The 14,319-nt window shown below is 42.0% G+C and overlaps 1 protein-coding gene across 24 annotated transcripts in view; it reads left to right on the top strand.

Moving 5' to 3' along the window:
* nrxn3a (neurexin 3a) overlaps positions 1 to 14,319 on the top strand; it is a 433,709-nt gene that overhangs the window by 131,924 nt on the left and 287,466 nt on the right. For all 24 annotated transcript variants that reach the window (XR_006769933.1, XR_006769930.1, XR_006769931.1 and 21 more), the window contains one exon: positions 12,474 to 12,677. Coding sequence is in view for 20 of the 24 variants with exons in the window: in XM_045718507.1 (XP_045574463.1) it covers positions 12,474 to 12,677 (204 nt within the window). In the remaining 4 variants the exon portion in view is untranslated. The remainder of the gene's footprint in view (positions 1 to 12,473; positions 12,678 to 14,319) is intronic.

The raw sequence follows: 14,319 nt of genomic DNA, 5'->3' as shown, positions 1-14,319 counted from the left end.
AGCATGTCAAATTCTAGACCACCTTTACACCACACACAGAGAAGCATACAAAGCTCTCCCTCACCCTCCATTTGGCAAATCTGACCTTAACTCTATCCTCCTGATTCCTGCTTACAAGCAAAAACTAAAACAGGAAGTACCAGTGACTCTACAAAAGGAAACCCAGCCGTGAGCTGCCCAGTGACGCGAGCCTACCAGATGAGCTAAATGCATTTCATGCTTGCTTCGAGGCAAGCAATACTGAAGCATGCATGAGAGCACCAGCTGTTCCGGGCGAATGTGTGATCACACTCTCCGTAGCCGATGTGAGTAAACAGGTCAACATTCACAAGGCTGCGGGGCCATGGATTTCCAGGGCGTGTACTCAGAGCGTGCACGGACCAACTGGCAAATGTCATCACTGACATTTTCAATCTCTCCCTGACCGAGTCTGTAATACCCACATGTTTCAAGCAGACAACCATAGTCCCTGTGCCGAAGAATGCGAAGGTAACCTGCCTAAATGACCTCCCTCTGCAACTGGATCCTGGACTTCCTGGAAGTAAGGTAAGGCAACAACACATCTGCCACACTGATTCCCAACACCGGAACCTCTCAGGGGTGTGTGCTTAGTCCCCTCCTGTACTCCCTGTTCAACCACGACTGCGTGGTCAAGCACTACTCCAACACCATCACTAAGTTTGCTGATGACACAACAGTGGTAGGCCTGATAACCGACTATGCTGAGACAGCCTATAGTGAGGAGGTCAAAGACCTGTCAGTTTATTTCCAGTCCAACAACCTCTCCCTCAATGTGAGCAAGACAAAGGAGCTGATCGTGGACTACAGGAAAAGGAGGGCTGAACAGGCCTCCATTTACATCGACGGGGCTGAAGTGGAGTGGATCAAGAGTTTCAAGTTCGTTGGTATCCACATCACCAACAAACTATCATGGTCCAAATACACCAAGACAGTCGTGAAGAGGGCACAACAACACCCTTTCCCCCCAGGAGACTGAAACGATTAGGCATGGGTCCTCAGATCCTCAAAAAGTTCCACAGCTGCACCATCGAGTGCATCTTGACTGGTTGCATCACCGCCTAGTATGGCAGCTGCTCAGTATCTGACCGTAAGGCACTACAGAGGGTAGTGCATACAGCCCAATACATCACTGGGGCCAAGCTTCCTGCCATTCAGGACCTATATACCAGGCGGTGTCAGGGGAAGGCCCAATAAATGTCAAAGTCACCCAAGTCATAGACTGTCCTCTCTGCTACCGCATGGCAAGCGGTACCGGAGCGCCAAGTCTATGTCCAAAATGCTCCTTAACAGCTTCTACCACCAAGCTCTAAGACTGCTGAACAATTAATCAAATGGCCATCCAGACTATTTACATTGACCCCCCCCCATTTGTTTTTACACTACTGCTACTCGCTGCATAGTCACTTTACCCCTACCTACATGTACAAATGACCTCGAATAACCTTTAACCCCGCACATTCACTCAGTACCGGTGCCCCCTTTATATAGCCTCGTTATTGTTATGTAATTCTACTGTGTTGCTTTTTATTTGTACTTTATTTTTATTTAGTAAATATTTTCTTAACCAACAGTGCAGTTCAAGAAATAGAGTTAAGGGTTAAGGGCTTGTAAGTAAGGTCTACACCTGTAGTATTAGGTGCATGTGACAAATAAAATTTGAATTTGAAATTTAAAACATGGTACCTTTGGAACCAGAGGCAGATGATTATGCCCATCCGCCACCCACGTCCACATGTATAGTGCCTTGCAAAAGTATTTATCCCCTTTGGCATTTTTCCTGTTTTGTTGCATTACAACCTGAAATTTAAATGGATTTTTATTTGGATTTCATGTAATGGGCATACACAAAATAGTCGAAATTGGTGAAGTGAAATGAAAAAAATAACATGTTTAAAAAAGTCAAAAGAAATAACGGAAAAGTGGTGCATGCATGTGTATTCACCCCCTTTGCTATGAAGTCCCTAAATAAGATATGGTGCAACCAATTACCTTCAGAAATCACATCATTTGTTAGATTGCACACAGGTGGACTTTATTTAAGTGTCACATGATCTCAGAATATATACACCTGTTCTGAAAGGCCCCAGAGTCTGCTTCACCACTAAACAAGGGGCATCACCAAGCAAGCAGCACCATGAAGACCAAGGAGCTCTCCAAACAGGTCAGGGACAAAATTGTGGAGAAGTACCGATCAGGGTTGGGTTATAAAAAAATATTTGAAACTTTGAACATCCCACGGAGCACCATTTAAATCCATTATTAAAAATGGAAATAATATGGCATGACAACAAACCTGCCAAAAGAGGGCCACCCACCAAAACCCACAGACCAGGCAAGGAGGGCATTAATCAGAGACGCAACAAAGAGACCAAAGATAACCCTGAAGGAGCTGCAAAGCTCCACAGCGAAGATTAGAGTATCTGTCCATAGGACCACTTTAAGCCGTACACTCCACAGAGCTGGGCTTTATGGAAGAGTGGCCAGAAAAAAAGCCATTGCTTAAGGAAGAAAAATAAGCAAACACATTTGGTGTTCGCCAAAAGGCATGTGGGAGACTCCCCAAACATATGGAAGAAGGTACTTTGGTCAGATGAGACTAAGATTTAGCTTATTTGCCATCAAGGAAAACGCTATGGCTGGCGCAAACCCAAGAACCTTATCCCCACAGTGAAGCATGGTGGTGGCAGCATCATGCTGTGGGGATTTCTTTCTTCAGCAGGGACTGGGAAACTGGTCAGAATTGAAGTAATGATGGAAACCTGTTTCAGTCTTCCAGAGATTTGAGACTGGGACGAAGGTTCACCTTCCAGCAGGACAATGACCCTAAGCATACTGCTAAAGCAACAGTCGGGCGGTTTAAGGGGAAACATTTAAATGTCTTGGAATGGCCTAGTCAAAGGCCAGACCTCAATCCAATTGAGAATCTGTGGTATGACTTAAAGTTTTTAAGGATCCGCCCCTTTTTTTCAATTTTTACCTGAAATTACATACCCAAATCTAACTGCCTGTATCTCAGGCCCTGAAGCAAGGATATGCATATTCTTGGTACCATTTGAAAGGAAACACTTTGAAGTTTGTGGAAATGTGAATGTAGGAGAATAACACACAATAGATCTGGTAAAAGATAAATATAAAGAAAAAAACAACCGTTCTTTTGTATTTTCTTTGTACCATCATCTTTGAAATGCAAGAGAAAGACCATAATATATTATTCCAGCCCAGGTGTGATATACATTTTGGCCACTAGATGGCAGCAGTGTATGTGCACCGTTTTAGACTGATCCAATGAACCATTGCATTTCTGTTCAAAATGTTGTATCAAGACTGCCCAAATATGCCTAATTGGTTTATTAATAACTTTTTATGTTCAAAATTGTGCACTCTCCTCAATCAATTGTATGGTATTCTTTCACTGTAATAGCTGCTGTAAATTGGACAGTGCAGTTAGATTAACAAGAATTTAAGCTTTCTGCCAATATCAGATATGTCTATGTCCTGGGAAATGTTCATGTTACTTACAACCTCATGCTAATCGCATTAGCCTACGCTAGCTGAACCGTCCCGTGGAAGGGACACCGATCCTGAAGAAGTCAAAGAGTGGGAAAAAATCCCAGTGGCTAGATGTGCCAAAAATATTTTGTATCTTCAAAGTGGTAGGCATGTTGTGTAAATCAAATGATACAAATCCCCCAAAAATCTATTTTAATTCCAGGTTGTAAGGCAGCAAAATAGGAAAAATGCCAAGGGGGTGAATATTTTCGCAAGCCACTGTACTACTGAAAAGCCACTCAATTACACTAACGAGAGTAGTTGAGTACAGTATTACATATTAAATAGTATTCAATATTACACATGTATACATATATACTTAACACAACAATATGACTTTCTGCCCTCGTCAATGCTTGGGCGGGCAGTCTTCTTTCCAACTCGCTACGCTGGTGGTGGGAGAAACACTCTCAGGACCATGTCATCTTTAGTATCTGGGGGACAAAAACATAACAAAGGTTTTACAGGAGAGACAAAATAGATAAACGTAGATGAACATTTGAGACACTACTTTCATTTCAATATGTTGCTACCTGCACTCAGTACACTGGTGGTGGGGAAAGCACTCTCAGGGCCATGCAGCCTCTAGTATCTGAGGGACAAAGACATAATATGAACACAGTTTAACTGGATAACGTTAGCCTAAACTTGGATGAACAATTGAGACATTCCTTTATGTCATAGAAACAATTAGGCTACAAAACATAGCTACAGTTACTGAACCACAATAAAAACATGAGTTATAAGCTTGCCAACTAGCTACAAACAGGGAATAGGCCGAGCTTAGTAAATTCTGGTCTAGCTAGCCAAACCAGGTGAGAAATCTAGTTTGAGCTAGCTAGCTAAGCTAAGTTATCTAGCTAGCTACCTGACGTGAAAGTCATTGCACCACCCAGTAAAGTTAATGTTAGGCTTACAGAAGAGAAGCTTTCTAGCTACAGACACTGACATAGCTAGCTAGCAAAACTTCAACAAAAACCTTACATTTTTGCAAACACACACAGCACAGGAAAATAGTTTGCTAGCTAGCATGCATGCAGGTGTTTACTTGCTAGCATGCTAGCTAACATTGTCTAAAATTGTCAATGACTGAGATAGCTATCATAATTACATACTATGTCTTTTTAATCTGAATGGATCATTAGCCTCTCTGGGCTAGGTGGGACGTTTGCGTCCCACCCTAGTCAACAGCCAGTGGAATCCTGTGGCGCGATATTCAAATACCTTAGAAATGCTATTACTTCAATTTCTCAAACATATGACTATTTTACACCATTTTAAAGACAAGACTCTCGTTAATCTAACCACACTGTTCGATTTCAAAAAGGCTTTACAGCGAAAGCAAAACATTAGATTATGTCAGCAGAGTACCCAGCCAGAAATAATCAGACACCCATTTTTCAAGCTAGCATATAATGTCACAAAAAACAAAACCACAGCTAAATGCAGCACTAACCTTTGATGATCTTCATCAGATGACACTCCTAGGACATTATGTTATACAATACATGCATGTTTTGTTCAATCAAGTTCATATTTATATCAAAAAACAGCTTTTTACATTAGCATGTGACTAGCATGTGACTAGCATTCCCACCGAACACTTCCGGTGAATTTACTAAATTACTCACGATAAACGTTCACAAAAAACCTAACAATTATTAAAAAAATTATAGATACAGAACTCCTTTATGCAATCGCGGTGTCCGATTTTAACTTCTCTAGGGCCAGTGGGACGATTTCATCCCACCTACGTAACAGCCAGTGGAATCCCGTGGCGCGTTATTCAAATACCTTAGAAATGCTATGACTTCAATTTCTCAAACATATGACTATTTTACACCATTTTAAAGACAAGACTCTCGTTAATCTAACCACACTGTCCGATTTCAAAAAGGCTTTACAACGAAAGCAAAACATTAGATTATGTCAGCAGAGTACCCAGCCAGAAATAATCAGACACCCATTTTTCAAGCTAGCATATAATGTCACATAAACCCAAACCACAGCTAAATGCAGCACTAACCTTTGATGATCTTCATCAGATGACACTCCTAGGACATTATGTTATACAATACATGCATGTTTTTATCAATCAAGTTCATATTTATATCAAAAACCATTTTTTTACATTAGCATGTGACGTTCAGAACTAGCAAACCTCCTGTGAATTTACTAAATTACTCACGATAAACGTTCACAAAAAACATAACAATTATTTTAAGAATTATAGATACAGAACTCCTCTATGCACTCGCTATGTCCGATTTTAAAATAGCTTTTTGGTGAAAGCACATTTTGCAATATTCTCAGTAGATAGCCTGGCATCACAGGGCTAGCTATTTAGACACCCAGCAAGTTTAGCACTCACCAAAGTCAGATTTACTATAAGAAAAATGTTATTACCTTTGCTGTTCTTCGTCAAAATGCACTCCCAGGACTTCTACTTCAATAACAAATGTTGGTTTGGTCCCAAATAATCCATTGTTATATCCAAATAGCGGCGTTTTGTTCGTGCGTTCAAGACACTATCCGAAAGGGTAAATAAGGGTGACGAGCATGGCGCATTTCGTGACAAAAAATTTGTAAATATTCCATTACCGTACTTCGAAGCATGTCAACCGCTGTTTAAAATAAATTTTTATGCCATTTTTCTCGTAAAAAAGCGATAATATTCCGACCGGGAAATCGTTTTTTATTACAAAGAGAGTGAATGTAAAAGCATGCTATCCCCTCATGCACGAGCCTCAGTCTAATGGCCCTCTGATAGAGCACTTGCCAAACGCGCTAATGTGTTTCAGCCTGGGGATGGAATTACATCGTTCAGCTTTTTCCCGCCTTCTGAGAGCCTATGGGAGCCGTAGGAAGTGTCACGTCATGCCAGAGATCCCCTGTATTTGTTAGAGATGATCAAGGAGGGCAAGAAATTGTCAGACAGGCCACTTCCTGTCAGCAATCTTCTCAGGTTTTGGCCTGCCAAATGAGTTCTGTTATACTCACAGACACCATTCAAACAGTTTTAGAAACTTTAGGGTGTTTTCTATCCAAAGCCAATAATTATATGCATATTCTAGTTACTGGGCAGGAGTAGGAACCAGATTAAATCGGGTACGTTTTTTTATCCGGCCGTGCAAATACTGCCCCCTATCCCCAACAGGTTAGTAATGTTAGGCAGCGTTTTATTCACAGTTTTTGGTCAGCCACAACACCTTGCCCATTTGTCCATTGAAATATAATTCCACTCAGCGCTGGCTGCACTGTCTGGTGGACTTGCTACAATTGCAACAATCCTAATTCATGAGCTTGCTGGATCACTTCGATCTTCTGGATTTGGCGGGATAATTAACCCACCCACTTGGTCATATCTCCACAACCCTTCCCCAATGCTTGGAAGTCTGCTGTATTCCTCCTATCCCTTAATGTGTCCACTGAAGTTATTAGTTGGATGTATTCCTATCTGACAAACACAGGTCAAAGGGTTTGTTTGGGGGACACTTAGTCGGACTCTCTTTATTATAACATTGGGGTCCCACAAGGGTCTATATTAGGCCCCCTTCTGTTTACCATCTTTATAAATGATCTCCCACTTGCTTGCCCGCAAGTTAACATGCAGATGTCTGCAGATGGTACAGTTCTGTATGTACCCTCAAAAAATAGACAACTAGTTGTTAAGCAAGTTAACTGAAAGCTATGGTACATGTTACTAAATGGATGACTAATTCTTGCCTGCTTTTAAGAAATCCATTGATTCTTCCCAACGAGCTGTTCTTGTTAATGGGGAGAATCTGAAAGTTGTGTCTAACTTCAAGTATCTCGGCGTCATTTTGGGCTTCAACTTGACATTTAAGAAACATGTGAAGAAGAAGGTTAACACGGTCAAGTTTGGATTATCCAACTTTAGGTTTATCAGACCTTTCCTTCCTCTGTAGGCCGCCAAACTATATATGCATGCTATGATCTTCTCACATCTGAGATATTCCCTCACATGCTGGTCACTTGCAGGAGCTACAATTCTGAAACCAATTGAATCACTCTACAAACAAACACTTAAGATTTTTGATTTTAAAAAAAATGATCTGTTACCACCACTGCCATAATATTTACATACATAATTGATTTAGTCTGGATAGCTTTAAGCAGTATGTAGATGGAAGCCTTGTCTTTAAGATCCTGAATGGTCTTACCCCTCCACCCCTATGCCGGCATATCATGCTCAAGGAAAGCACCTCCAGGATAACAAAGGCAGTAACTAGAGGGGATTACGTTGTCCCCTTTCGAGGTATCTGTGGTTGCTCATATGTAAGACGACAGTTGATGATGGTGTTGTTGTTAGAATGATGTATTATTGGATGTAATGTATTTGTATTTTGTATTGTTTTAGTGAGTATTTGTATAGTGGCTAGCTTTTGGCTAACTCCGGCACATTTACATGGATGTTACATTACAGTAATATTGCTGTTGATTAATGTGCATTGTCCCCTATAAATAAATATCCCAGCATTAACAACCCGACCTTGCTCTTTTTAAAGAAAACTACACAACTAAGTGACCCAAAGCCTGCAACCTAGCAAATGGGTCATCCAAACAACCCAGCATGTTTTAGTGGACCTACAAACCATGACTAGTTTGATAGTAGTTTTAAACTCTCTCTGGATACATGAACATCTCTCTTACTTTTATTTTCCTCACTCACACACTCACTCTCTCTCTCTCTCTCTCTCTCTCTGACTTTTCTCCCTCTCTCTCTGACTTTTCTCCCCCCCTTCAGACTGCAGTGTAGTATATTGTGACTGTGGACTCTGCTGCGACCATGTGGTTTTTTGTGAGAACCGCAGTCTCTCTCCACCGCACAGCTGAGAGACTCAGAGGACATTTTGAGGGCATGTAACGTCTCTACGCATTACAGGTCCATTTATCATATTTGGTTCTCTGTGGGCGCTGCGCCACAAACAATCACCACTGGTTGACGTCAACCGAGTGGGATACAATGATACAGTGACTGTGAGAATGTTTATCATGGTAGAAGACTTCAAATCGGACTCTGATTCCAAGGCAATTGAATATGGATGAATGCAGTTCCATTTCATAAAAACAATTAGTGAGACATTCGTCTCTTATGACTGCTACTGCAGTGGTTTGGAACTATGTCCGTTCTCTAAATGTGTCTTATGTATTTCTGTGTGTGTGGCGGCGGGGGGGGGCTGGTTTGTTCTTATTTCATCTCAGCTAATTCACTGGCGGGCACTCAGGACTGGGGCCTCGAAATAGCTGAGGCGTTTCTCTGTTGCTTTGAAAAGCTGACACTTGGGAAGGCGCTCCATGCTAGATTCCCTTAGAGGTTAGACTAGAGGAGAACAGGAGAACAGTTACAGGCACTGTATCGTCTGTGTGTGTGTTTATGTGCACACACGTGTGCGTACGTGTACATGCGTGTGTTCCTGTGTGTGCGCGTGTTTGTTTTGCTAGATAAATGTTAGATGAGCACACCTGTTAGATCAACCTCATGCTACTCCTCGGCCGTATTCACATCTGCTAGTAGATTGCAGCAAAACTCTTCCCTTTTCAAGTGAAATCCTCCAATCTTTTATCCTAATGGCACCTTCTCTTTCCTGTGTAATTTGTGTGGTAATTATGCAAAGTGGAGCTGACTTTAAAATCAGTCAGCCTTCCCCTCCTTCTCATCTTCTTCATCAGCAATTACAATGAGCTGCACCGAGTTACTGATTCACTTTCACACTCTCAGACGAACACACACATATGCACACACACACACAGGCGCGCATGCAAGCGCCAATGCACAACCACACACAAGCACGCGCAGATACACACTCACAGGCACACACAGGCTTACATAGTTTGTGTGTACATTTGTGCAGGTGCGTATGTGTGGAATTGAAAAATGCAGTGTGGTTCAGCAGAGCTGAAGGGGACATCTGAGATTCACTCAGCTGCTTGCTTCACTATTAGGAGGGGGAGGAGGAGGAGGAACATGGTTAAATCACAGTTGGTATGCTTTTGTCAATGTCAAAAACTCTCCACACATCTCACTGCCACCTTCATTTCAAACCAAGCAAGGATAAAGAGTGTAATAAAGACACAAACCAAGGACAAAGGTAATAGAGAATCAAAGCAGTATAAGTAGCCTGGCTGAGCCAGGGGAAACAAGTGTTCACCATGTCCTGTTGAAGTGTCAAAGCAAGGACAAGGAACCCAATGCAGTGTACAAGCACAACTCAGACAAGGAAACAGAGGTGTACTGTGTCCTCAGCAGGTGTCATAACAAACAGAGCACAGTGAAAGGTGTGGATACTCCTGTCCTATTCTCTCCGTGGTTATAGAAGATCAAACTGAGATGGTTTACGTGCTAGTACACTCTGTTCAAAGCTTTTGTCACTGCACTCACACACACACACACACAAGCGGTCAACAGGACAGTGTAGTCAGTGGGAATAGTGGAGTGCAGTCGTCATGGCGTCAGTGCCATACCTTTGTCATTGGGAGATAGCAGCTCTTTATCTATTGGGGAGACTGACAGTATAATGAACATTGATTGGCTCTTAATGCATGCCAAGCTTTTTCATTACTGGAGAGCACGGTGGATGCAGTGTCCTTTAAACAGACCAGGTCATCTGAATACATATCTCGGAGAGGCTGACTCACACCGACACGCTCACAAAACAAAACACACAAACACACAGTACCAGTCAAATGTTTATACACACCTACTCATTCAACTTGAAAGTCACAGCGATATACCTCTGTCACCCAATCACATCCTCAGATCCATTCTCCAACTTCCTGATTAAGTATTCCATCCTGGTCTACCTCATCATCGATAGGTCAGATGGAATGTCAATTAAAGCTCTTTGTTGATTAAAGTGCCCAAATTCCTGGTGGTAGGGCAGCTTTGTCACCTCATTACTGGCTTTAATGAACACTTTCAGTCAGCCGCGGGATTGGATACGCTTTGTGTTCATGATGTTTATTATGGTTAATTTAATGGGACTATAATATTCAGGATGTAACATGGACAGTAACAGAGAACAGAAAAAAGCAGAATAACAAAAGATGATGGTAGCCACAGTAGAATATTGTAGGAGAAGTTTCCATTTTCCATGCTTTCCAATCACATCCTCTCCCTACACTACATCCTTTCCTTCATATTAAATAGATGTTTTAACCGTTTGGTTAAGCCAAGATTAGGGCCCCTTTTCACAAAGTATCTCAGTCGGGGATGCTGATCCAGGATCAGGCCCTTCCCTTTTATTTATTATGTTTTAAAAGGCTAAACTGATCCTAGATCAGCACTCCTATTCTGAGATGCTTTCTGAATACCGGCCTAGTTGTGATAAATTAAAAGATTAAATTGAAGGAACTAATCCCTGACTATTGTGTGTGGCTTGCCAGCGGAAGACAACCTGCCACCATGTCTATGTGAACACACTATAGTGACATGTCTGTCTGTCTGTCCCTCAGGGGTCTGTCGCTCTGTCAGTTAGTATCAGTCTGACAGTCATTTACTGGGATATTAAACCTTCCTGATCTCTCTTCACACCTCACACTCAACCATAGACATTCTGTCTGGAGGTGTTCCACCTCTCTCTCTCCCAACTCCAATGTGTTAGCTCTCCCTCTCTTTCTCTCTCGTTCTCTCTCACTTTGTCTTTATCACTCTCTCTTTCTCACTCTATCCACCTTACTTCTTTCCTTCTCTCTCTCCATTTCACTACCTCTTCCTCCCACTCTTAGCCCCTCTTTCTCTCTCTCCTCCCTCTTCCCCTCTCTTCCTGGTTCTGGCTTCATTGTACCCAGAGGTGCTCCCCCTGTCCTCGTCCAGCCTATACCTGTTATGCTGGGTATATATTAAGCCTTGGCAGAAGCTTGGAGAGGAGGAGGGAGATAAGCATCTAATCGTACATAATAGCATATTGATTGGGATGTAATTGCAGAGTTTGTCAGCAATTTCTTTGCTACTGCGTCAAAGGAGGGTGTGTGTGTGTGTGTTTTCCGGATGGAGTCTTCACAGCTGTGAGGACTAAAAGAGTGTTTGTGTCTACTGGCTGGATGCCGGGAAGCAAGAAACGGAGAGAAAAATCGAGAGAGAGTGAGAGAGGAGGAGAGCGAGCAGAGTAGGCTTGTAATATCAGTGGATACAGATTCCAGCAGATGTAGGGTAGCACAGTCTGTCTCCTTTTGTTTCCCCCTCATGTTCTTCCTCTCTGCTTTAAACCCGGCTCTGCCAGAGTAGCTATTTCATGGCCGATTTAACGCATTTTCATACAACGCTCTCCCCCCTCTCATCTCTACTGTTAGACAGAAGCGGGCTGTGAGGTATAAGAGTGTATGTGTGTGTTCCATCTTGAACCCTTCCCTTGTACCTCAGCCATCATCTGTGTGTAAACGAATATAGTTGGATACGCTATAGGGGAGTCCACAGCATGCTGTAGGTACAATATGTATTTAACATTTGTTATGGCAGATAAATGTGTGTGAGAGTGAAAAAATACAGAGAGTCTCACCTGAAGAGAGCGGTGATGGGAAACCAGCAACTGACAATAGCATGGGGGGCATGTGTGTGTGTGTCTGTGTGTGAGCATGCACGTGTGCTGAAAATGCAGTTATGATGTAGATTTCTCCACCTAAACAAGATGTGTGACAGCCGATGTTGTGACTAACAAATGTATGTCTCTCTCTCTCTCTCTCTCTTGTGCTCTGTGTCTCTCTCTCTCTCTCTCTCTCTCTCTCTCTCTCTCGTGCTCTGTGTCTCTCTCTGTGTCTCTCTCTCTCTCTCTCTCTCTCGTGTTCTGTCTCTCTCTGTCTTGCTCTCTTTCTCTCTCTCTCTCTGTCTCTTTCTCTCTGTCTCTCTCTCGATTTCTCCCCTCCTCCATCTCCCCCCCTGACAGAGGCGTCCATCTTGAGTTATGACGGCAGTATGTACATGAAGGTGGTGATGCCCCAGGTGATGCACACAGAGGCTGAGGACGTGTCTCTACGTTTCATGTCCCAGCGGGCCTACGGCCTGCTCATGGCCACCACCTCACGGGACTCGGCCGACACGCTGCGTCTAGAGCTGGACGGGGGCCGGGTCAAGCTCACGGTCAACCTAGGTATCGTATGACATTACAGACTACGCCACGTGTTAAAAAATGTGGCACTCTTTCTCTCTTCGTTCAATGTCTCTATCCGTCCATCATTATTATTTTACTTTCTTATTTAAACTCGTAGTTTGGTTCTTAGAGTAAAGGATCGCAATAATATAAGGAGTAGTGATTCAAAAAATATATTTATACTTTTATTTGCATGGACTTTATTGTGATATGTGTCATTAGATATAGATTGATTAACACTCATTATAGAAATTACTATACTTCTTAACTAGACTTTTGGGGCTTTATTTAAGCAATTTCATTCTGAAAGTTCTTGTCATTGATAAATATGCTGTCTGGCCCATCTTTTGAACAGATAAACCATAGCCATTGTCATTTTGAGACAGTCACAGCACCAATAGATATCATTAATTATAAAGTATATCTTAAATGTTCATTTAAAGTCTGAATTGCGCACTATTTTTGAATATCACACTATGGCTGATTTGCACACTATTGTTATTATAATATAGTATATCAAATACATCTTTATAAGCATTGTGCAGTGCTGTGACTTTCTAAGAGGTGACTTACTCCAGCTGATTCTCAGTTCATCATCTACAGGAAATTGAGAAAGAAAAAATCTCAACTTTACATTTTCAACTAACATCATCTTCTTGTCTTCAAGTTGAGAATTCTTGGCTTTTGATTTTGGGTTTGTTCTCCTTCTATTTGTTTATGGTGTAAACATACTATATACGCTCTCTATGTACATCTAGCTATCAACTCCATTTTCCCATCATGCTTTGTCAAAAGATGGTATTCACCCCTTCAAAGGCCTTAAGCCTGCGGCCCGTCAGGCGAACAGCCCGAGAACAGAGCCCAGCCAAACCTGCAGCTGGCTGCCCCCCAGGCAACCTTCCTTCTCTCTTTTTTACAAACACACCACTGTGTTACAAAAAGGAAAGAAGCACTAGTATACATAACCTATATTTACACACTATTTGTCTTTAAGATTGATTAAAGCTTTAATAAAGCTGGATATTTGTCATAATAGTTTGTAGTGTGCTTCGTTGTTATAATACCTACAGTAGCAATTGATAGACTATATTATGCACACTAAATATTACTTTAGTCATCAAAGTATTTTATTAAGAAGAAACTGCATTGCAACTACAAAAATTGGCTACACAAAACTAACCCATACACAATTCACTTTTTGTATCAAATGCAATATCAATAACAAGCATCACATATCCACATTTAAGTGTTGAAGAGATACATATTCTTGATGTTTATCTAAACCCATATTATACATTGTTTCATAGAAACAACCTACATTGTATATAATATTTACGCAATTTAGAAGATGTTTTTATCCAAAGCGACTTACAGTCATGCGTGTATACATTTTACGTATGGGTGGCCCCAGTGGGAATCGAACCCACACCCCTTGTAAGCACCATGCTCTACCAACTGAGCAACACAGTCTCTATACTGTACTGTTAGATATGAGGGTCTTATGCCTCTGCATGGTGCTGGTGCTGATTGGATCGCGGCTGTTCGCTCCCACTTTTCTGTTGCGGTTGACGACACATGAACCCACCAGCCACATGGTGACCAACCCAGAATGTCCCTTGCAGGATCCCATAGGCCGACTCAA

The sequence above is a fragment of the Salmo salar genome, chromosome ssa01, assembly GCF_905237065.1.
Source record: "Salmo salar chromosome ssa01, Ssal_v3.1, whole genome shotgun sequence".
In the NCBI taxonomy this organism is placed as follows: Eukaryota; Metazoa; Chordata; class Actinopteri; order Salmoniformes; family Salmonidae; genus Salmo; species Salmo salar.
Note: the sequence above shows the minus strand (reverse complement) of the source record. Positions and strands in the feature narration are given on the sequence as shown.